A 24,345-nucleotide genomic window follows, 5' to 3' on the forward strand; every position below is an offset into this window, starting at 1 on the left:
CCCTCTGCTGTAAACTGCATTGCAGTTCAGTGGCTGGACTGTGCTGGGCGTCTCTGAAAAGACCCAGAAAACAGATGGAAATAGAAGCGTTACACAACCTTTATTTTACATATGTCCAGAAATGCTTGTACAACAGTGACTACGTCTAAAGCTCAGAGCATTTTTTTTCCATCGTACAGAGAGACAAAAAGGTCCAGGACATACACGTGTTACAGTGACTCTGGGTGGAGCCCTAGACAGCACACCCTCCAGAGGGAGGGGCCGGGGTCCCTGGCCAGCGACCACCCAGCTCAGCTCCTGCAGGAGGGCGGCGCTCAGACCTGTCTTGGGCTGAGGCCGCCAGGCACCCATCAAATGACTTATTTGAAAAATCCTGATTACAAGGGACCCAAAGCTATTCCGCTTTTTACACTGTAATTTATTAGCAGGTAATAAAACTTTACTCTTTACCAAATCTTAGGCCAGTGTTTTACTTGGATGGTTCTTAAATGGAAATATTGACTTTTGTTTGCCCTTAGTGCTCATAAAAGAAATTGGCTCCACGTAGAACATACGTGATAACAGAGCTTGGCCCAGCCAACACCGTCGGCTCCTGGCTGTGTGCCGCTAACAGCATCGCTCACCGTGGAATGTGTTACGAACTCGTTCATATCCCAGGGAAGCAAAGACTCCAAGCTACAAGTTCAAAGTTGGAGGAAACACGGAAGTAGAGAGACGGCCAGAGAAACATTAGGTCTGGGGGTGCAGAAGCCCCAACAAATCAGACTGCTCCACAGACTCACTCTTCACATAAACATTAAAAAAAACAGATTTATGCCACAGCTTTTCCCATTCCTACAGGAAACATCAGCATTGACATTCACTTTCTAAAAAAGTCCAACCCAAACAGCAGGGTGGATATTTAAAACTTCAACAGTATAAAATGTTTATGAAATAGTACTTAAGCCCCCCCACATCCTTGTTAGTGCTTTATAAAATCCAAATGGCCTAATATGAAAGTTTCCCACATAACAGATTAAGAAGCACCTACCCTATCCGTGATTTTTAGGTTCAGTCATGATTGTTTGAGGGTTTTACTGTAGGCTTTGCTGCTGGATACAAAATAAAGGCGTACAACTGTCACAAGTAGGGCGGTGCGCAAAGTATGAGCTGTAAAAACCATTTCAAAATATAAACTCGTTTTTTTGGAATACACTGTGTCAAAGGCCGCCTGTATTAATACCTTTGGTATAAAACAGTAACTTTCCCTTGAAGAGCAGACAAAATCCATCCACTACCTTGCACACATTCACATCTCCCTCTAACTACTACACCTAGTCTAGTCTCAACCACCCATATTCGTCACAACTTCCCTTCTGTCCCGTCCCGGGCACAGAGGGGACTGGGAGGTAGGTAACCGGGAACGTCCGTCCCACATGGGCGCTGTGCAGACAGCAGCCCGACCCCACGAGCACACATCCTCATCCAGTCACACACATCCCTGAACCAAACACTAACTCAGACACTGACCAGACCCCACAGGATCTGCACATCCTCCCCCTCTGCTTGCCGATGGCCACACTCCACTGTGTACAAACCAGAGGCAAAGACACGGCAGGGATCTCCAGGTGAGGGGCTGCGTTTACGGCAGGCAGCCATCCTGAGGCTACTGGTTTGAGGGGTGGTGGTCCGGCTGGACACCAGGACAGAGAGTCTGGGGCCACAATTTAATTTCTTCTAAACAAAGGACAGGGCGTCTGCTTGGGGCAGTAAGCCCCACTTAACAGGGAAAAGGCTGAGGAGGGAAGAATGGATCCCAAAGGGGAGTGGTGTGCGCGCCATGCCCGTGGGCAGGCCTGGGGGCCTTCCCGGAAGAGAGCGGTCAACGGGGAGGGCGGGGGAGGGGCAGGAGCCAGACCGACCCGGGTCCCCACAGACACCAGACCACAGATCAGCCCAGGGGCTGACGGGCTTGCCTCTTCCACACAGCTGGGCACCTACAGCTCTGCAAGCAACGGCAAGTGAGCGGCAGGAACCCCCAGTGCCACCCCCATCGCTGCAAGCTGCGGTTATTTGCCAGCGAGCTCTAGGTGTGGAGCCCGCGGCGGGCCGGGCCGCTTGTTAGGCGGTGGAGACTGCCGGGGCTGGCGTGCTGGGCTGCAGGGCTGTGAAACAGGGAGATCGCAGACACCTCAGGGGACCAGCAACTACAGGACCCTTCTCAGCGCCGACAGACTGAATGAACCCCAGAGGGAAGGCTACCCAACAAGCTAAAATTAGAAGTCAACATCCACAAAAATAAATACTGCAAACAAGCTCTCACTTACGCGTCACCATTCACACCCTTCCTCTGAGAGCCCAGACAGCCCAGCTCACGGGCTCCTCGGGTTCTCGGGGAAGCAGAGACCTTGGACCCAGCTTGTTCAGCGGCAGGGGTGCATTCACCTGGGTAAAGACAATCCATTCACCTGGTCAAGAAATACCAAAATCGCCATCTGGCTTGTTACAAAAGCATCTCTGGCCTCCGAGGGAAGCGAGAGGTGCCTGGGGCTGGAGGATCTGAGTGCACAGCAGGAGGAGGAGGGCGGAGGAGGGCAGAGGGGGCAGCGCGGGGCCCACTGCCCGCTCACTGGTGGAGGTGGGCCCGGTCGTCCGGGCGCTTGATGTGGATCCGCCGCACGCGCTCGATCCGCTCCCGTTCCTCATCCTCGTCTAGGTGGTGGGAGCGCCCGGCTGCCCCGCCCGTGGCCTCCAGGAGCGCGTTGTCAGGTCCCCGGCCATCCTGGGCCTCGTACAGCAAAATGTTCAGGGTCTCTTCATAAATCCGGGCTTCAGGGAACTCCACCTGCATCCCCACAACACACAAGGCAGGTAAGTTAGCGTCACACACCCCACCACCTCTACCGCCGCCGGGAATGCATGCAGGGCCGCCCAGCTAAACCAGGACCCCAGGGCTCCCTAAGACCGTCATTTTTCAAAGCTGTTTTTACTTTCAACAGGCAACACTTATACATGGCACTAAATTCACAATAAACAACAGGGGTATAGTGGAACAGGTCTCGCTGCCCCCTCAGTTTCCCTTCCTGTAGACATCTACGTCATTTTCAACACACTGCTTCTAACAGACAGAGCTGTACCCTCGCACACGAGCCACTCCACACCGTAAAGCAGCCTTCTTTCCCAACAGGGACCAGCTGGGGACCCTCATGAAATGGACACGACAGCTCCCGCTCAGTAAAGCACGTGTCCGCTTGCTGCCCTCGGGGGTCAGGCACCACGAGCCAGAGGAGGGCTGCCCGAGTGGGCCGCAACGACTGGACCCTCACCATAGAGGGAGTCAGTAAGAATCGATAAAGTATGTGAAATGCTGCCCCGAAAGGACGCCAATTATGCAAAAACTCAAGTGGAACGCCTGGAGTCACTTAAGATGGCAAAACACGAGCATCAGCTGCAAAGCACAGCTCCCAGAAGTTTGAACAAAAGGAGGAGGATCCTGTTTCTACAGGGCGGCCACCCCAACACCACCTCCGTGCACAAAGGAGGCAGCCCTGGGGGACAGGAAGCAGAGCGCACGGAGCCATGGAGAGGGGCCCGGGCCTCGGTCCTGGCCCTGCCACCAACCAGCTGCACAAACATGAGCTCCGCTAGCTCAGGAAACCGGCCGCAAACCTAGACACAGATCAGACCGCGCGGTCTCTAAGTGCCTTCGCTCCCTGCTAAGCTCTAAAAACACCAAGTCACTGTGTTAAAGTTTAATCAGTGTGATGATTGGCTTCTAATATCCAAGGGCAGAGGCACTCCACATATATAAAAAACCAAACTGTGACAAAATGGGGAGTCAAGTCACAGGTGAAATTCACAGCCCTAAAAAAAAGTTCATTGTGCAGGGGAGGTATAGCTCAGTGGTAAAGCATATGTTTAGCATGCACGAGGTCCTGCGTTCAATCCCCAGTACCGCCATGAAAAAACAAACCTAATTACTTCCCCCTCGAAAAATAAATAAATAAATAAAAGAAATAAAAACAGTTCATGGGCGAAAAGAGGCATGTGTCTTGCTAATGTATTAGAAAGAGGGAACGATTCTGTTCCCCACTACCTTTGAAAACAAAAAAAGAACCTCTAAGAGTTTTTCCCTTCCTGGCTCCCTTGAAACAAGGTGTGTGTTTTAGGATATGTTCTAAATACTGAACAAAATGTTTTAAGAAGTCTGAACTCTGGTTTCTACTTCATGGTCTGATTTTCTCTCATTTGTGCTTTGCTTTTGAGGCTGCTCTAGGATCACATGGAGCTGTGGGCTCCAAGGGCTGCAGAGCGATAGTAACCTGGGCAGGTGACCCACGGATCTGTACGAAGGTGACCCGATGCATGGAAGTTGGCCCTCAGGAGACCTACCGTGTGTGTCCCTGATCACCAGATTTCCCCTCGATAGGTTGAAAAGGAAAACGACAGAGTGCATGGTATGACTTAAAAACACACAAAACCAGACCGAAGGAGGGCAGGCAAGCAGAAGCCCTAAAGGGCGGGAATGTCCGTGAACAGTGGACCCACTCTCCACCGCACTTGGCGGTGTGATCTAGCTTTGCAGAACAGTGCAGTGACAGGCCAAGGGAGAGGGCAGTTCCACTGGCTTGGGAGGAGGACATAAAAATGGATCCAGAGTCTGGATCCATCAGGGAGTCGTGTGCTGGGAAGGCAGCCATCGAGGTTCATGAGGAGGGCCGAACGGGGCCTGTAAGGGCGGAAGGCAGCTCCAGGGCAGTGGGTAAGACAGGAGGACAGACAGATGACAAGGAAGTAGCAGGTCATGACAAGGTCAAGATCTTGAAGGCAGCACTGCTCCTGAGGAGCGAGATGGACGTGGCCTGGCAGGAAAGGATGTGGCATGGGGGACACAAGGAGCAGCATGGGTGTCGGAGCACCGACCGCGGAGGAGAAGATACCGACAGCGGGTACACACGTGTACCAGGTCTGAACCAACACTTATGGCAAAGGAACTCGGGTGCAGCACGATCATATCTACTTACTCAGCATCAGAAAGGAAAGGCCATCATTTTCCCAAGATCTACACCTGGATCTCTCCAGGGCCCAAGAGATAATATTTTAACAATGAGAAATAGTGAACCAAGGAAAGCATTTTTCAGGCCTTCCCCTCTTTGAGAGTATTCTGCTCAAGTGGAAAGCAAAGTTGTGCAAGTACAGATCTCAGACCAGCCACTCAGAACGTCCTCTGGAGGCCCTTACCTTGGTCTGTTTCTTCTCGGTGGCGTAGACGATGGAGGTACAGCAGACTTCGGCTATCTTGCGGCCCTGGCCATAGAAGGACCAGCAGCAGATTTCGTCCCCGATCACATCCTTTATGAACAAGACCCTTCCGTTAAAGCGCAGAGACAGCTTATCAAACAGTTCGATGTTTTTCAACATATTGTCATCAGAATTGCTGCAAAAGAGCATTTGATAAGGTGATTACAAGCTGGTATTAACTGCCACCACCGGTGGAGTGTTGGCACACACCGGGCCCGTTGTCCCCACCATCTCTTTTCATCCTCGCGATAAGCCCGCAATAGAAGCAACTACAGTCCTCTTGCTCAAAGGAAAGAGAGGGTCAGAGAAGTCAGGAAAATCACCGGAGGCCAAATAAATGACAGAGAGAACTCCGGCCTCTAAGCCTGTGCTCCTAGCTGGGTACCAGAGGGGCCGCTCCCCTGTGCAACAGCCAGAGATGGAATGCTGGGAACGCGGGGCCTGCGGGCACAGGCGCCAGGTGGGGACACTGAAGGGGGTCCCCCAAGCCACATGAGTAGCCGAGTGAACCACCCAAGGGAGACTTTATCCTGGGTCCCTTCATGGGTCTTGAGTAACTGTGTCAAATACCCCTATATCCCTTAAGCTCCTGACTTAGAGCCCCATGTTCCCAGGAGCCAAAAAGCATTCTAGAAACCCATCTATACCGCTACCGGGAACACGGAATGGTGTAGCCACTTGGGAAGACAGTCTGGAAGTTCCTCAAATGATTAAACCTGGAGTTACCACATGACCCAGCAATGCCTCTCCTAGGGCATCTACCCAAGAGAAACGAAAACGTGTGTGTGTGTGCACGAAAGGCCACAGCAGCATCATTCCTCACGGCCCAAAAGTAGAAACAACCCAACTGTCATCAACTGATGAATGGATAAAACGTGGTCTCTCTGTACAATGGAATATTATTCAGACATAAAAAGGCATGAAGTCCTAATTCATGCTCCAACACGGATGAACGTTACACTAAGTGAAAACAGCCAGTCACAAAAAGCAACCTATCGTACGACTACATTTATATGAAATGTCCAGAATAGGCACATGCATGAAACAGAAAGCAAAACAGCGGTTGCCTAGGGCTGGGGGAGGTGGGAAGGGGCAGGGAAATGGGGAGCGACTGCTAATGGGCACAAGGTTTCCCTCTAGGGTGATGAAAATGGTCTAAAATGAAGTGGTGGTGGCTACACAACTGCGTATAGTAGAAACCACTGAACTGTATATTGCTAGAGGGTGAGTTTTACGGCATGGGTGAACTGGGTTTCACACCCCTCGGGGCATTCTAGAGGTGCAGAAGGACCATTCTCAAATGAAGGGAGCAGGGCAGCTGGGCCCGGCTGGTGCGCGTGGCGGTTTTACTAGCGTGCGGATTTCTTTTCTGGCCAAGACCTTACCTGGTATATGAGTATTTGTTGTTACTTCTGTTGTAGAGCAACTTCACGGCTGGCTGTGGGTTGTTTTGAAAAAGGAAGGAGAGAGTTACTCGGCGTGCAGGTGCATGCAGTGAGCCACCGACCTCCCGTGGTGCTGGGGCCCCGCCCTCGGACTCTGGAGGCAGGTGAGCAGAGCTCGCAGCTGGCTGGGGTGGGGCTGGAGGCAGAGACCGCATGACCCAACACCAGGGGCAACACAAGATGAGCCGTAGGTTCCCATTCCTGACCTCTTCTGAGGCCTTGCTCAGGCAATTACACATGGTTTTCTTTCAAAACTTATTCAGAAGAACCTCGGTCATTTTGGGAGCAAAAGAAATGCCACAAAGGTGCCTCCAACATACCTTATTTGAAGTCGCTATAAGTTTCTGTTCTTCCTTAGATGAGGTGATGACAGGAACTTTGCAGAAAGGCTCATAAGTATCTTTGTTCTGCTGGAACAAAATGTGCTTTCAGCCTGGGGGGCCTGCTGTTTAAGCGGGGTCGGGGGGCGTTGCTGTTTAAGCAGGGGGGAGGGGGCCCTGCTGTTTAAGCTGGGGGGGAGGGTGCCTGCTGTTTAAGCGGCCTGCCAGGCAAAGACAGGCTCTGGTGAAGGGAGATGGGGCAGCCATGGCTGGGAAGAGAGGAGGACTCCTAGCACCAGTGAGTCAGGGTGGGGGCTGACCTGAGGGGAGTTCTCCAGTGCACCTGCTCTTTGCCCAGGACTGTTACATGCCAGGGTGCTCGGTAAACACTAACAACAATGACACATTTTCACAACCCAGGGAGCCACTCAAAAATAAACCTTACACATGGCAGATGATATATGACTGCATCAAAGCTCCTGAAACCCCATGGCAGCGACTTCAGAGGAATAAAAAGGTATAAGCCCATAAGGAGAAAAAGAACGGGAGAAGTGAGGTTGGCAGGCAAAAGATGCCAACAATTCAAGGGTGGAAATCAGATCTCAGGTGAGTGATATGCAAGGAGGAGGAGAAAGCAGAAACCTAAGTCAGTGGATGAGAAAGAATTCTGGAGACTTTCCACGAACAGCTCTGAAGGCTGGTGGGCGCAGGGCAAGAGAAGAGGACTGCTGGCCAGTCGGCAGAAGCACTGGTGAAACCCCCAGTTGGACCCCTGCCCAACCCGGGCCCCTTCCCACCCCCAGATCTCAGAAGGCAGCCAGTCAGGTTTATACCCACCAGGCAAGAGAGTGTGTGGAGGATTCCTCTACAAGAACCAGCTGTCCAAAAAGAGGCTTACAGATTCTGACATGGAGGGTTCCCACTTAACATCTGCCACTGAAGCCCACTGGACAATAAGGACCAATACATACAGCCTGTTAAGAGTCTTACTCTTAAATTTCAACAGACCAAGGACCATCAGATTATTCTTGTAAAGGCTCTCAAATATGAGACCAAAACAAAGAGAAAAGGTAAGGGAAGGAGTCACACAATGAAGGCCGCAGAAAGAAAGCTTCAAGTAGCATCATCGGACAGACACGAGGAGATACCGCATCCTATGAAACAAGATCAGCCTGCTATATGAAAAGAGCACTCAAAGGACAAGAGAAGGCTCTTGGGAATTAGAAACACGATGGCAGAAATGAAAAATTCAACGGAGGGTTGAAAAGACAAAATTGAAAAAAACCCTCTGGGAAAACAGAATGATAAAAGTGACAGAAACTAGGATAGTCCTGGAGGCTTAACCTCAGACTAACAGAAACCAAAGAGGGAACCCAGAGGGCATGTCTCTAAGACAAAGGTGAAGTAAGATTCCCTGCTGTGTCTGAACAGACCAAAAGGAGACGAGGTTTCTGAGGATTTAACGCTGAATTAGGGATACTACTCAGAAAACCAAGTAGACAAAAAACAAAACAAAAAAAACAATGATGCAATCACTAACTCTGGCAAACTGAAGTCACACAAGAAAGGAAATAATCACTGTATACTCTGTGGCTCAACTGCTAACGATGTTTGCATAATCCAGTGGGAACTCTGAATACTGATTTAACCAAAACTGTGATAAAACGACACAGGGAGAAGGCACATGTGCGTGCCAAGTGTGGTAGTGGTTGGGGTCATTCATGAACTAAGTTTTAATTTTCTCTAGTAATGCAGGTAGATAATGCTGAAAACCGAAATATCAAATAAATAGCATAAGAAATATGGGAATAAAGAGAACTGATGCGAGAATTAAGAGGCCACTTCAGGGGTGGGAGTGGGTGGAGGGCACACGGGAGTGTTTTTGACATTAATCTTGCTTATAATACTAACTTGACTTTTTTTTTTTTTACCATAGTTTACTTATGTATTTATTTATTTATGTTTAATATAACTTGACTTCTTAAATGCTTTATGTGCATTATTTTAATAAAGAAAGTGAAATAAAAATAATAAAGGCCACAACATTGTTAGATTTACAGTAGAGGCGTTGTGTGCAAACGGCAGTTCCCTGGGGAGCCGGGCATTATGGGCACCACTCCAGGGTTGGGGGGTACACAGACACGCGGCTCGGGGGCGGCACAAACAAGACCTCCCATAGACAGATCCGATTCCCATGACAACCCAAAGGGACTCCTCCGATGCTCTGCCATGTCTTAATTAGCCTGGAAATCAATGGCTGCGGGCTGTATCCAGAAGCATTTTGGTTTTGTAGGGACTTTAATCACTGGACTGACCCCCGTGGTCCTGCCCCAGGTCCAGCAGAGGAGGGTGTCTGTCTGAAGGGATCACGCTGGGCTCTCAACAGTGACTCACCGGACGAGACCAAGTCCCAGATATGCCCAGAAAATGGATCAAGTTTTATATCCCATGGCTCAACACTCAAGGGCTGCAACGCACTCAGGACCCAACACCACGGGGCTGAAATAAGCCCAAGAGCAGTCAGGTGGCCTAAACATTCCAGGGGAGCCTCTCACGGGGCGCTCTGGCCAGAGGGGAGAGGCCCCAGGTTAACTCATTAACTCACAGCAGCTCGTGGAGGGAGGACCCACCCTCATTTGCAGAGGATGAGGAAGGCAGGTGGGTCGGCCGATAAGGGAAGAAAGGCTGACACCTACTTGTAGGGCTGCCTGGCACTCTTCCACCAGGCCCTGCACCAGGTAGTACTTGGCTTCTGCCAGCAGCTCCTCGATCTCCCGGCGACTCTCGGGCAAGGGGACCGCCCCGTCACGAAGGTAGTTGAGTATCGTACCAAAGTGCTTCCCGCACCGGTCAATGAGGATCCAGCCTGCGGTGGGAGGAGTGGGGGGTTTGTTACCTGGGTGCTCCTTTTCGAAGGCGCTGAGGACTGGCTCCCTCCACCCCCTAGGGGAGGACAGGGCCACAGAGGGGGTTGCCCACCTACCAGCAAAGGCCCAGATCCTGCTGGCCCCGACAACCACACCCTGGACTCATGGATCTTGGCCTCTTTCGGATGCCAGGGCCCCTGGATCCTAAAAGTATGTTTCTAAAGTCCCCTCAAAAATCCCTTTGCCAAGAATATCCTAAGGGGGCCTAGTGCACCACACCCAGATAAAACGGTCCAAATGACCACATCCCAGTGACAGGGAAAAGGCTTCCGGAGTGAAAATACCTACTCCCTTTTCCAACAATGCTTTCTTCAAACTCCCGAATAACAGAGCCACTTCTAAGGAAGCAGAAGGCTCACTCCCGCAGACTGTGTCCTCTGGCTCCCAGCGGTGACCCCCAGACACTCACCAGCACCACCACAGGAAGTCCCATCCAGAACCCCCCAAACAAGCCCTTAGTGGCTAATGACAGCTATCAGAGATAAAATGGTAAACCAGACAGACGCTGCCCTCCAGCAGTTCAGTCTAACATGGGGGGGCGGTGTTTGCATTTACGAGCTATGGAAACGTGTTCCAGCTGCTGACCAGAATCAGACACGGTGAAAAGTTCCTGGGGGTTGGGGCAAGGCAAGCCCTTCTGCTTCTCAGCATCCTCTCCCACCTCCCATCTGGGCACTGGCCTGCATGCCTGCTACTCCTCCACAAGACTTCATCCATAGCTTTTCAAAATTCCTCCACTGATATGCAAATACTATTGTGAGGAGGAAAGAGGACTGGAGCCTGGAAAGAGAAGGCGGTACCAGAAAGGGCAGTAGGGATGGAACAAAGATCAAGTACGTCTCAAGAGAAAATGTGAAGCTAGGCAGACAGCGAAGCCCCAGCCATCCGGACCAGCAGGGCCACCTCAGGAAGGGGCCCCAAGTCTCCTGCTGCACACTGCAGGGGAGACACCGCCAGTGCCCAGGGCAGCGAGGCGGCTTACACAGGAATCAGTCATTCTCTGCCCCCCGCTCCCCTCTGCTCTCAGTTTGGGAAAAGGGCCACATTTCCACTCCTAAGGCCACTGTGTCCTCCTCAGTCCTCCCCTCAGATCCCGGGCCCTGGATCAGCAGCAGAGGCCAACCAAGGCCAAGAGCAGCCTTGACACCCCGTCACATCCAGAGTCAAGAGTCGGCCCACCTCCCCGAGATCCAGCCCTGCCAAGTGTGCTCTCGTGTTTTGGTGCAATAGTTGTGCTCTTTGCCACAATCACCAGGACAGTCGATAACAAAGCCATTTCCACGCTCCCCTCCAGCAACTACTTCTCCAGCCCACGGTTCCTGGGCCTTTGGATAAAGGTCTGATGTCGTCCCTCCAGAGTCTTCTGCTTGGTGCTTACTTCCATGCCGCGATGGTTTCCTAAGTACAGTGGGGCAAACACAATGCAACGAGTGGCCTGGAGTCTAACTCCGGTTCCAAGGAAGGGCGAGGCCTTCACAGTGTCATAAATGCCCTCACCTGACAGCACCACTGACCATCATCCTCTGCTTCTTTCTCCACTTGAGACCACAAAGCATGGACTTGGTACCTGTCATACAGCTCAGGTGCCTACAGGGGCCCTGAGCAAGCAGGACAGCCAAGGGAGGGCAGGCAGGCGGGCTGAGGCCGGTCGCTGATCAGAGCACAGGCCCGGCCCCCTGGGGAACGGGGCTCTTTCTGCTCCAACCGAGAGTGGCCAGGCAGTAACGAGGCCCAAGGGAGCAACAGCCTCTGATATACCAGGCAAAGCCAAAAATGCAGATTTCCCGTGAAATCTCCTAATTTTTAAAGAACAGTAAGCTAATTTTTTTTAAAAGCTGGTCCTTAACCCACCGTAGGGCAGCCAAAGCACAGGGCCTACATGCTACCAGCTCATGAGCTCTGTGTTACCCCGGACCATGTGCTTTTCTTCCAACGCGCTCTCAAGGACAGAAAGACTGTATCATCTTCCCAACAGTTCTTCTTGAGGGAGGCGCGTTCTCCTGCAGTTTCCACGGATGAAAACAGAGGCACAGAGAGGTTCAAGGACGTTCCCGAGTTGAGGAGGCAGAACCAGCCCACAAAGAATAAGCAAGAAACTGTAGGAAAACTCCTTTCACCAGAGTTGAGAAGTCAGGTAGAACCTCGGTCTTTGGGAGAAATGGCAGCGGACTCTACCCTGCTGCTCCGGGAAGAAAACGTCCTCATCTGCCTTTGATGCGTGGACAACCCTGCTGCTCAGAAAGAACGAAGGCCCCTGAAATCAATTACCCAAGTGAGGTCCAGAGTTTCCATAAACGAATAGGCAGACCGTGACACTGGGCTCCGACTCAAGAATGCCGCCAGGAAATGCTTGCGGCGAAGGAATCATACTTTGGACAAATAAGGGCAAAAAAAAAAATTGGGCAGACCCAGGCACACTCTCCATGAGGTTTCAATTAGCATTTTGACTTCAAAATAGTTTAGTTGCTTTCAAAGCAGGAATTGATCCCTTTCAAAGAGCTCCAGTCCCTAGCATGAAGAGCTAATGGAAGCCAAGCAGCTTCTTGCTTGTGGGGCGTCCTTCCTGCACCAGGAGCAGCTGGGCAGTTCAGGGAGGCTGGTGGGGTCAGGGCAGACGGGGGCTGGAGAGCAGTGCGGGGGGCGGGGGCAGACACAGAGGCTCCCGCGGGTCTGTGCTGGAAAGCCAGCTCAGCGCCTACGTGCTGGGTGACGTCGGAGTCTCACTTAACCTCTCTGTCCGGAGGTTTCCTGTTCTAAAAATGGTGCCTCAGGGGCTGGCATAAAGGTAAGATGAGAGAGCACACAGGAAGCACAGAGCACAAGGCCAGGGCTACTGGCAGGACTCAAATCAGGTCTCTGACGGTCAGCCTGACACACGACGTCAAGGCTGGAGAACAGAGAGGAGTGGCTTCCAGAGGCGACGTGATCCAGCCCCAGGAGGGAGTCTGCCCGGCTCTCCCATACCTGGGAGGAGGCTTTTCTCAGGGGTGGGCGTCTGGGCCGTGGGCTCGCTTCCTCCCAGCAGCAGACATGTACTTCCTCTCTCCTTCTCCACCCCCCACCTCCTCCAGGGAGCCTTCACTGACCTCGCTTTCACCACAGTACCATTTATATTTTTATAGTCCTCAACTTTGTTCATAAGTCGCCTAAGGTACTTGTTACAAATTCAGACTCTAGGAAGCCGCCCCATTCCTGAATCTCTAGGGCAGGGTTCCTCTACCTTTCTCTGCACTACTGACATTTTAGGCTGGGTAATCCTATGCTACAGAGGGACAGTCCAACATATTGTAGGCGACATAGCAGCCTCCCTGGTCTCTACCCATGAGACGCCAGTAACATTCCCACCCCCAAAATGACACCCAGAAATGTCTCTGGACATTGCCTATCATCCCTGAGGGTCAAAAATCTCCCTGGTTGAGCACCACTAACTGAGATAGATCAAAGACCTACATGTAAAAAATGACGTAAAAACTGAGGTATCAAAAGACACCATCAAAAAAGTCAACAAGTCAGATTGGGAGAAGATATTTACAACATAAAACCATGAAGAAAACCGGAATTTTCACTTCTACAAAGCAATAAAAACAGAAACTGGGAAAATGTGTAAACAAGATAACTGTCCAACAGCTAAATGATGAAACACAAGTGACCAACAAACGTAAGATGTTCAACACACTAGAAATAAGGAAATGTTAAGGAGGGAGGGTATAGCTCAGTGGTAGAGCGCGTGCTTAGCATACACGAGGTCCTGGGTTCAATTCCCAGTACATCCATTAAAAGACATTAGGAAATGTTAAATAAAACAACAGAGTACTGTATCACAGCCATCAGACTGGCAGTAAGTAAACGCTGACAGTGCCCAGACCCTGTGGGGAGTATAAATTGACACAACCGCTAATATCTAATCAAACTGAGGCTATGACCCCCAATTCCCTTCCTGGGAATAAACTCTAGGATAGAGCTCCCACTGTGGGTTAAGACCTGAATGCTGCAGCCCCTGGGGTGGCAGGCTGGCTCTCTTCATTTACCAAAGTAAAAATACAACTTTCTGGGCGTGCCATGGTGTGGCCAAGCTTGGGAAGCACGGCCCTGGAGAAACTCGCACATGCAACAGGGACAGCGTTTAAGAATGACAATCTTCCTAACACTGAATGCTGGAGACCGTCTAAATAACCATCATAGAACACGACCCCATAAACCGTAGGATACTCCTAGCGTGGAACACTCCACTCCAAGAAGATGTCTGAACTCGTGCTATCTTCTTAGGGATCAATCTCAGAAGCGTAAATGCTAACAAAGCAAAAGCAAAAAGCCTGCAAACTATGCAACACCATAACACCGTTTATATAATGTTTAGAAATGCACCAAGCCAGGGGAGGGTGGCGCTCACTGGTAGAGTGCATGCCTAGCATGCAGGAGGTCCTGGGTTCAATCCCCAGTACTCCTATTAAATAAATAAATAATAGACCTAATTCTTGCCCCCCCCCCATTTTTTTTCTGTTTAGACACCATAACATCTTTGGAAAAAAAACAAAAAACCTCCAATGAATCACTGTTTAGGGACCTCAACAGCTGTAGTAAAGTAATTGATGGGAAGAGCCAGCCCACTGGTTCTCAGTCCCGGCTCCTGTAGCTCTTAAAGTCCTAATGCCCACCACATCCTGTCCGGTTACGTCGGACTCTGGGGGCCAGGGCAGCAGGAGTCAGCTCCAAGGGCGACCCACTCTGCAGCCAAGACTGAAATCCACCCCAGGGACTCCACAGTCAGGCTACTTAGCGGTTACCTCTGGAGGGGAGAGCGGCCAACAGAAGATAAAGAGAGGCCCCGTCGGGCAAGGGCGTGTTTTAGTCCTTGTCCAAGTCGGGGCACAGGGGAGTTTATTACATTATTCACAGTTTAAACGCTTTCACCATATTTCAGAGTTTTTGCAAAAGGTAGAAGGCCTGGGAAAGATCTCAGGGAAAGGGGTGATGCGGTTTTCCCACCTATTACACTGACTTCCCCACTGGTTTTCTAGGGAATGTGTGCTGATACCTGGATTAATGACACTCTTCTAACCTAGTTCACGTACTTCGTCCTTACATACTCCATTAGCAAGAAACCAGCCGCCATTCAAGGGGGGAAAGTACTACACCAAGCCACAAGGATGAAGCGGGTAACTGCGGGTGAGTGCCAGACAGAACTCGTACTCCCAAAGGTGCCACATAAACCCACCTGCCAACGACGATGTTGACAAGGGCTCAGGGAGAAATTCAAGCACTGTAAGAACTGAATCTTTCTGAGAAGTCTGGGCCTGATCCCTGCCAGTGGCTTCTCAGAAGAGCGACCTCTGTAGGGGTAACGTGGAACTGCAGCACTCTCATTCCTCAAGGCCAAGGTGGGCCCCACGTGCTGAGATGGCTCCCCGCACCCCCCCCACCGCACTCCGCCACCCTACCGCAGGGCTTCCCTCCACCTCTACCTCCAGCCCAGACAGGACTAAAGCAACAAGGAACAGCTCCCATTCAGTCTCCCCAAGTGTCAGGCACTCTGTCAAGGGCTTTCTGCCATCTTCACGTAATCCCCATGACAACCCCGAAAAGCATTATCATTCACAACTCTGAAATGAGGAAACAGGCTCAGAGAAAGTCACTCGCCCACTGCCATGTCACCAGGGAAGGGCAAATGAGCCTAAATTAGCACAAAGCCCAACAAAGAAACAGCTCCATAGGTGTGACCTGGGACTGTTATCAGGTGATAGCGGGACACAGACTCAGGTCCATCTCACTCCAATACCCACGTTCTTCTCAGCTGAGGAACTACACACACAGGGTATAAAACTCAGATGGGCAGGAGGGCACAGAGTGCAAGAGAGTCTGCCCCCAACCTGGAAGCCAGGGTCGCCTCCCCAGAAGCAACCAGTCCCTCGGGCATCCTGCAGAGATTTCTGGCAACAGAGCGCATGCTTGTTGGGTACCTTCAGAGCCCTTGTCCTTTACCAGCACACAGTGCTGCTGGCTTCCCTCACCTGGATGAGCTGCACCTGGTGTTCTGGCCGGTCTGTGGCAAACCACTGCCGCTGACAGGCTTCCTGCTGGGAGGCCAGGGTGAGCTGTGTGACGTGGGCAGACTGCCCCATTTTGTAGATCGGAGGGCGTATGCAGGCTGCGAGTCAGGCTGTGCAGGGCACTCGCCAGGGGCTGACAGGACTGCTCTGCCAGCACAATGCTGGCTGGAAGGCTGGACACCCAGCCTGACATCCCAGTACTAAGCCAGTGGCTGGGCCACATGGCCCAGGGGTGGGACCCACACCAAACCACGGACAGCAGACCGAAAGAGCCAGCAAGTCCTCGGTACAGCATCAGCTTTTCTAGCTCCATAGCTTTTGAAAAAGCATCTCACCTCTCTGAGATGCACATCTCTCACTCACCAAGCGGTAACAGCAGCAGCCGCCCCTCAAGGGGTTAAGGTGAGACTTGAATGAAACACCACCCATAAAAGGCCACACCGTAAGCTTTCCTCACCGATGTGAAGGTGGGGTGATGGGGGTGGGGGGGGCTGGAGTGCTTGTGAAAACCACTGGGGTTCAGAGTGTCAAAGACAGCACTGCTTCCCCAGAGATGCTGTGTTTTCCAGGAAGCACCAGGAAAGGACATCCTCCAGCAGCTGTTTAGAAGCCCGCGCCCGCCCCCTGGTTCCACTCCCCTGAGTCTCCAAGTTGGGGGACAGGAAAGCCAGCAGGCTCTCTTCTGCCACCTGGCATCCGGCCACCAAGGCAACAACTTTCAAGGAGACGAGGTTTCCTCGCTGCTTTCGAAGTGACTCAGCCTCAGCCCCACCAGAGACTGGGGAGGGCGGAAGAAAAGCCACAACAATCCTGGGTTCTCAGATAAGGTCTGTTTCCTTAGGCAGCTGGGGTGCCATTGTCTTGATTTCCACAAATACTCCCGGGCAATGCTGGGTGTGGCCCCGCGGAGGGGATCCTCCCACTCATAAAAGGCTCTGACCTCACTCACCTGCTGCTGGGCTGGAAACCCAAGTTTCCAGGGAGCCCAGAGAAGCTGAGGTACAGGCCTCCAGCATGGCCTTCTCCGGGACACAGAGGATAGGCCTCAGCCCTCTTTGGATCAGAGAACACACTGTGCCACCAGCCTCGGGCCCCTAGTCCCACCCACTGTGTGAAAACCTGCCACCCTCCTGGGAACTACCATCCCAAGAAAGGCAGACACATGGGCGTAGAGGCCAGCCTCAGTAACAGGTGAGAGAGGGTCAAGCCAGGCTGCGGTCTGGCCTGGTCCTAAATTAGCTCAGGCCAAGGAATGAAGGAGGGGGCCACCTTTAAACCCCATGGGACCTGCCCCATAAACCCAGCCAGGAAAGGATGTTCCCTCTAGGAGGTTCTAGCTTGAGGGGAAGTGGTTATGGCAAGGGGGACCATCTTAAATAATTATTTGCCCTTTACTAATGTGACTTTCCACAAAAAAGAAAAAAAAATGCATTGAATATACATATATTGAGCACTTACTGCGAGCCAACAGCCCCATGGGGTGGGTATCACTGGGCCCATTCACCAGATGAGGAAATGAGACAGTAACAGATTAAACCACCTGACCGGGGCCACCAGACACTAAAATGGGGAGCTGTGACTCATATACAGGTCTGTGAGTCTTTGTCAGGACCCCATCCTAGGAGGACAAGGGTCCAGAGAAAATGCTCACAGCTCTGTCACACATGAGTTTCACTCTGACGTCACAGAATCATCACCGAGAGAACTGGCAGACAGCCAATTAGGACACCAGGTCCAGCGTCCATTGTCCAGAGCTGAGGCCTGGGGCAGGGGAGTAACTTTCTCAAAGTCACACTGCAAAACAACAGTGAAGTCAAGTCTGTGATACCTCCCCCACCTGCAGCTGACTCTTACTCATCCACAGGTCTCAGCTTAAAAGACACTTCCTCAGGGAAGCCCTCCTTGACCACACCCCCGATTAGATCCAGTCTCCCTATTACTCACTCTCAAGGTTCCCTGCATGCCCGATAACACTGAGCAGGACAGAAAACCTGGGCCTGAGTGCACTGCCTGTCTCTTTGGATTTCTGAACTAGGAGGAAGCCCTCAACTGCAGGCACGACCCCGGCCCTGGATGCTGGGCTTACCTTCACTGTCGGTGAGCACTTCCATGCGCCCGCTGAACATGGCCTTCAGCATGGTGTCCTGCTTGGTCAGTGTCTGCATGGTGGTGTAATACAGGGCTCCGCCCACGTTCAGTTTCACGTACTTGGAGCTGGGGCTGGTGCCCTTGAAGGAAGTGGTGCGGGTCGCAGCCGCTGGCACCGCTGAGCTCACCACACTTTCTCCTGACATCTCTTCCTGCCAGGGGACAAGACACGCGGTCAGCAGGGTCATGGCGCCAGGCCTGGCTTACTTCTTTCAGCCAGTGGGCTGCATCTGGCCTCCAGATGTGTTTTGCTTAATCCAAGTGTATAGTGCATTGAAAACAAAGTTTTTCCAACACTGACAACTCGGAAGAGTTTACAGGAAAATCTGGATTTCTGGCTTCTCTTAAAATCAGAGGCCAACGAGGCTAGCAGGGAAACAAGTGGTGGGAGCTGGGGTGTCAGATGACCCCTGGGGAGGGGCATGCATCCCCTAATCTGCCCCGAACTCCACGCAGACAGCCTCCTACACTGACTTTACCGGCAGACCCTGCAGGTTCAAGTCTGCACCAACTCTTGTGTTACCGGGACTTCCTCTGTGCCCGCTACTTGTATAAATGAACACCCTGGCTGTATTCTAAAACAGCCGAAAGCACTGCCCAGGTCTCTGTTTCCTTATTGTCATGCACCCTGGAACAGCTGAAAGCACCACCTTTCAGTTGAATTACAGATGAAAACAAGCTTTTATGAAATCGAATGGGATCTCAACTACCATCCCCTGATAGGGGAAAAGTATTTCTAAGCACTCAACAACAGACATAAAAATTCAAAGCAAGTTATTGCAAAGTTAAGAGACTTCTTTAGTGTCACCTCAAATAGTAAGATCTGAGGACAGCCTCCCTAATAGCACTGCCAGTTATTGTGACCACCTCAAAGACACAGACGTAGTGCCTGGTTTAAGCAGACATAGAAAAGGAGACTGGTACCTGGCACAGGTGTACTCAAAGAAAACATTTCTTGAATAGGTAAAATCCTATAGCTGAGAAGATGTCCAAGAGGAGGCTAAGTCCTCACTGAACCTGGGGCACAGCACTGAGAAAGCAGCCCGTGACAGCCAGCAGCTGGCCTGGCCCCTCTAGCGAGGCCCCAGGGTTCCCCCAGAACATGAATGATTTCACAATACATCACCGTCAGACAAGGCGGTCGGATCAAAACACAAACGAGGCCACTCTGTAATTATGCCTGAACACACAAAAACAAGAACATTGTCCCTCCTGAAATGATCAATAAGAACCATGGCTGCTTCTTTACCAATTAGAGCGTGAGCCTCATTCTATCCTCCCCGCTCCAAGGAATTACTAAGACCCAATCAGAGAATCAGCCCTGTTTCCCGACAGCATCCAATACAGAGCAGAGCCCCACTTCCCTGATTTCACCCCAAAATCACCTGTCACAAGCCCGAATCTCTTTCTGAGATGCCCCACAGGTCTCCCTCAATGCATCAAGGAAATAAACCCAACTTTGTTTGACTACAGACATGCTCTTGGTAGTTCCACCTGGAGGGCACTGACAAAACAAAACTTTTAAAAACTAAACCCTGATACTGGAAAAGGATTTTTAAAAAAATCCTTTATGTCTGTCTGTCTTTTTCAGCTCTCCCACGATGAACAGGTATTATGTTTATAACTGATTAAACACAAATGTTATTTTTTAAATGGGATAAGGGGCCAATGGGTGGCAACCTGCCATCCACCGGTAACAGCAGAGACAAGGGCCAATTTGCCTGACCCTCCACCCCCTCAAAAGAGTAGCCTGGAAATCACCCAGTGGGGAACTGGTGTCAGGGCCCTGCAGAGTGTCAGAGGAAGAATGGCCTCCTGGAGAGAAAAGTGTTTTCTCAAGAAACTGTTTCAGCTTCATCTAGCAAAAACATCACAAGGTTTGCAGAAGCTCAGGCCTCGCTCACCTGCGGTCTCTAGGACCTGATACCAAACACAAAAGACAGAGGCCAAGAGGAAGCCGTGGCTCCTCCCTCCCGCCTTCCTTTGAAATCGGTCCCAAAGACCTGACACTAACAGTTACTATCAACCATCTCCACTAGAAAGACATGTTGTGTTGTCCATGGGTGACAGAAAGACCTGATGGGAATAAAGAATTTCTGAAAACTTTGAAGACCTGGAAGGGGGTGAAAAAGCTTATAGTTACGGGTTTGCGTTTTTGAGCAGGTGGGGATGGGTTAGTTAAGAAAATTTGTCCCTAGATGGAAATACCCTTTTCTGATCTAAATTTACACAAAAATAAGTGTTTTTGGAAAATGGTGTATTTTGTACATTTTGTAAGGCACCTACCATGAAAGAGACCAGAAAAAGTCATAAAGGACACTTCTATGTATTGTACTTTTTTTTTCTTGCTTTCTGATACCTAATTTTTAAAGATAATTTGCATTCAGTTAAGTGTATTTTAAGTGTAGAGTTTGATGAGTTTGGTCACTTTATGCATCTATGTAGCCCCACTCCAGTCAAGACAGAACAATTCCATCACTACATAAAGCCCCTCTAAGGCTTTCCCACTCCTCCCTTCCAGAAGATAATTTTAATTTTGATCAACACATACAATCACTTAAAATCCGAACAATGCTGGAGGACAGCTACCATTCTTTCCATCTTGTAGATTCTGATACCTGGGCACACAGACATTCAGTCACTTCCCAAAGTGCACTGGTGACAGAGGTGTCTTGGTGACAAAGCAAGTGAAAGATGCGGGCAAGTCCTGCCTGGCCTCAAGCCCATGATCTTATCAATGAATGTGCTCTGTATATATAGAGCTATGACTTATAAACTGAGTAAGAAGGCCCCACCCCTCCTCCAGAAAGTACAAAAGAGCTCTGAATAAAAGATGGAAGGCCACCTGTGGTTTAGAGCTTGGTTTTGGAAGGCAGACCTGAGTTTAAGCCCCCGGCCCCCGCCATCTACCAGCTGCAGGAGCCTGCAGGAGCCATCTGTCTGAGCCTAGTCCGGGCTGTCAGGTGGGGACCACCGCCACACCTCCCTCCCAGGGCTGCGGGGAGGGAGGCCACAGAGAACGCTCAGCCCCGCCCTTGGCTCAGAGCAAACACTCCAACACGAAGCACTCAAACTATGATTATCTGAGAATGCTCTGAAAGTCTTAAATTATCTTCTCTTTGGAGATCATTTCCAGCTCTGTTGACATTCACTGAATTACTAAAAGATAAAAGTAGAAACCATCCTGATTTAGCTTGAGACTCAAGAATAGACAAAGAAAGCCCTGAGCCTTTCTGGAGCCCACCCTTTCAAAGGTCCATCAATACTAGGAGAGGCCCTTGGAAAAAAGGTTCTGGCTGTGCTCACATCCCTAAGCCTGAGTCACAGGGAGTGGAGGACACAAAGCAGCAGACAATGAGCCTCTCTCAGCAAACCTCTCCACGGAGGACTCCCCAGCCATCCCTGCTGAGAGTCTGCCTTTTAACTTGCTTTAAAGGCTTGATTTCATTATTAACGAGGCTGGGGAGGTGGGCAGGAGAGAGCAAAATTGGTAATTAATACTTGAGGTATTGGTTACCAACTCTATTCAGTTTATTCCAATTAGATGAAGAAGTCAAAGCTTCTTTCCCATCTCCCTTGAGCACACCGTAGAAGGCTCTAAACACTAGCTTTCCACTTAAAAAAGAATACTGATGCCTAGGCCCTATCCATGGAAATTCTGATTTAATTGGTTTGCTGGGGCGGGGGGGGGGTCCTGGACAATAGAATTTCTGAATTTAAACTCCTTAGGTGATTCCAATGTGCAGCCAAGATTGCAGCCCACTGTTCCAAAAGCTCTATGTAGCCCTCACTCCAATCAGGCTACATTTAACTTCATGGTCTTGGGAGAAACTCCCCAACCTCTTGCTCAATGGGCCCTGTGAGTTCCTGACCACACATAAAAACAAACCAAACCATCAAAAACAAAAGCAAGCCCCTATTTCTCAGCTTCAGAATATAGACAGGAAGCAACTCTATGCAAGCTTAAAACATAAAAATCAGCCCCAGGGGAAAAACCCTTGACTTGAAATGAGACCCAGGTAAGTACAACAGGGAAAAAAAAAAGGCCCCAAATCTGTCACTCTTGGAAATTTCCTCTACATCTCTCTGTAGCACTGTCTCCCATGTGTGTATGGTCTGAACGAGTTTAGCAAACCTGGACCACAGTCCTGTGTGATGTTCAGACAAACAGTTTCACTGAGTCTCAGTTTCCTAACTTGTAAAACGAAGTTAAAGCCATAATCTTCACAATCTCTCAAGGAGTAAATGGGAAAGTATTTCGTGTGGTTTCCCTTCTGCCTCTCAATATTTAAGACCAGAGGTTCCCAGCTCTGGCTGTACTGGAATCACCTGGGTGCCTTTAAAAAGTACTGCTACAACTGGCTTCACTGCAGAACAATTAAGCAAATTGGGGAGGGGCCGAGCAGCTCAGAAACTACTGTTTAAAGAGCTCTTCAGGTGATGCTAATGTTCCGCCAGCGCTGAGAGCCACAAGGCTAAGGTGTTTCTTTAACCAGCTAGATCTAAGAGTCACTGCCTTGAGGCTAATTATAAACTGGTTCCCCCTCCAAACTGAGGGAATTTCTACAACTCTGAAAAGTCTGCTGTTTCATTTCAACCAAACTAAATTCAATCAGATACATAACTGTAATATCATTTTGCATCTAAAACTTAACTTATAGGACAGCGACTGCTATTTCCAAGCGTTCTGGTGATTACTTTCTCTTCCTGTGCTGAGCACACAAACCACTGGCCTATTTCTCTGAACAGTGTAGTGAGTAAAATGTTTTCGTCAATCCCATTTTTAAGGGGAGAAAAGTATCACAACTATTACTCCCACTCCCCTCTCATTACATATCCCAAGTCAAGAAACCATTACTCTTAAGCTCCTGCAGGGCTTGCTGAAACAGACTGCTTGGCCCCACGCCTAGACTGACTTTATGATAGGGCTAAAAAATTTGACCATTTCTAATTAGTTCTCAGGTGATGTTGCTGGTCTGGGGAACCACAGTTTGAGAACCACTGGTTAGAGCCTTCTTCCTTTCAGGTGGAACTTATTTTGCACAAAATGGAGCCATCCAAAGACAGAGGTTGAGTCATTTTTTCTTCAGCAGTGGCCTTGGGACGGATATTCCCTACAGGCTACACTTACCAGGGAAGAGATCCAGAACAGACAAGTAAAAAGAGGGTCTAGGTTGAACTTTGGTCATTCCTACCCAGAGAAAAAGAGGTATTCAAGGAACAGACCCTTGAAGGATTCCAAGCACAGAGAAACCTTCCAACAGCTAGGAGACAGAGTGAGGAACCCCAGCTCCTTAGGTGTAGCCATCTTGGGCTTCAACAGAAGTGACTACGTAAGTATTCAGGCTCCTATTAAGGTGCTGGTCTCTGTGGGGAAGGTACCCTGGCACCCCTCTACAGAGTCACCAGCATCAAACGCACACCTGCCCTCCGGCTCCCTCTATTTCTTTCCTCCACTCCACTGGACCGTGTATTCAGATGCACCTGGAAGCTCCTTTGCCACTTTCCAGAAACCCAGCAACTCTTGCACAACTTCCAAAATACCCCAAACGCGCCAATCCAAGGAATCCCACTTCGCCCTCTCATAACCTACCCATTCTCCTCCACAACCCTCTCCATATCCTCATTTTCTACCCTAAAAGTCTGTCTTCAATGACATCTCTTTGTTCTCTTGACAATCACCAAATTTCACTTCCAACAAACACTAAAGACTTAGAGATTATTCCCCCTACTCACCCACGCACACACCTACTCCCCAAGCCCAGACGACCTTATTGCCAGGAACTCCCACCCTCACCCCCATCCCAGCGCGCGCGCGCGCGCACACACACACACACACATACACACACTTCTCCACTCAAAGCCCTTCCCCCAACCCTCGGCCTCGCCCCCATCCACTCCCCCAACCGCCTGTCCGCTATCGCGACAGCCCGCCACCACACCCCCTCCTCTCGGTCCCTGCCTCCTCTGCTCTGCCTCTGCCCCGCACTCTCGGCCTCCCAGAGACCCCAGTCGGTGGGCACCGCCCTCCTTACCATGAAAAGCCGGAGGACGCCGGAGTCTCCAAACCCGGACTGAGAGAGACAGGAAACACCCAGCTCGCGTGAGCCGGGGCGGAGGCGGGACGTGGGCGGGAACTTCCGCTGTCTGAGCCCTACTTCCGCCCCGCAGAGAGCAC

The 24,345-nt window shown here is 50.6% G+C and overlaps 1 protein-coding gene across 2 annotated transcripts; it reads right to left on the reverse strand.

The window, feature by feature from the left end:
• Positions 1-81: 81 nt before the first annotated feature.
• On the reverse strand, positions 82-24,296 carry KCTD10 (potassium channel tetramerization domain containing 10). 2 transcript variants are annotated; one of them, XM_006204758.4, is made up of 7 exons: positions 24,203-24,296; positions 18,106-18,319; positions 9,742-9,911; positions 7,046-7,132; positions 6,666-6,718; positions 5,221-5,416; positions 82-2,824 (listed from the first exon to the last, which is right to left on the reverse strand). In XM_006204758.4, the coding sequence occupies exons 1-7, from the start codon at positions 24,203-24,205 to the stop codon at positions 2,606-2,608; spliced, it is 942 nt and encodes a 313-aa protein (XP_006204820.1). In that variant the 5' UTR covers positions 24,206-24,296; the 3' UTR covers positions 82-2,605. The 2 variants fall into 2 exon arrangements, with proteins under 2 accessions (XP_006204820.1, XP_015095139.1); XM_015239653.3 differs by having other exon boundaries at positions 7,046-7,135.
• Between the last annotated feature and the right edge of the window lie 49 nt (positions 24,297-24,345).

The sequence above is a fragment of the Vicugna pacos genome, chromosome 32 (assembly GCF_048564905.1).
Source record: "Vicugna pacos chromosome 32, VicPac4, whole genome shotgun sequence".
Classification (NCBI taxonomy): domain Eukaryota; kingdom Metazoa; phylum Chordata; class Mammalia; order Artiodactyla; family Camelidae; genus Vicugna; species Vicugna pacos.

Coding starts and splice junctions, on each gene's coding strand:
- KCTD10 (XM_015239653.3), bottom strand. Junction 9,912..18,105: donor AGTGCTCACCGACAGTGAAG/GTAAGCCCAGCA, acceptor CTCCCACCGCAG/GCTGGATCCTCATTGACCGG. Junction 5,417..6,665: donor AACAAATACTCATATACCAG/GTAAGGTCTTGG, acceptor GCTCTTTTGCAG/CAATTCTGATGACAATATGT.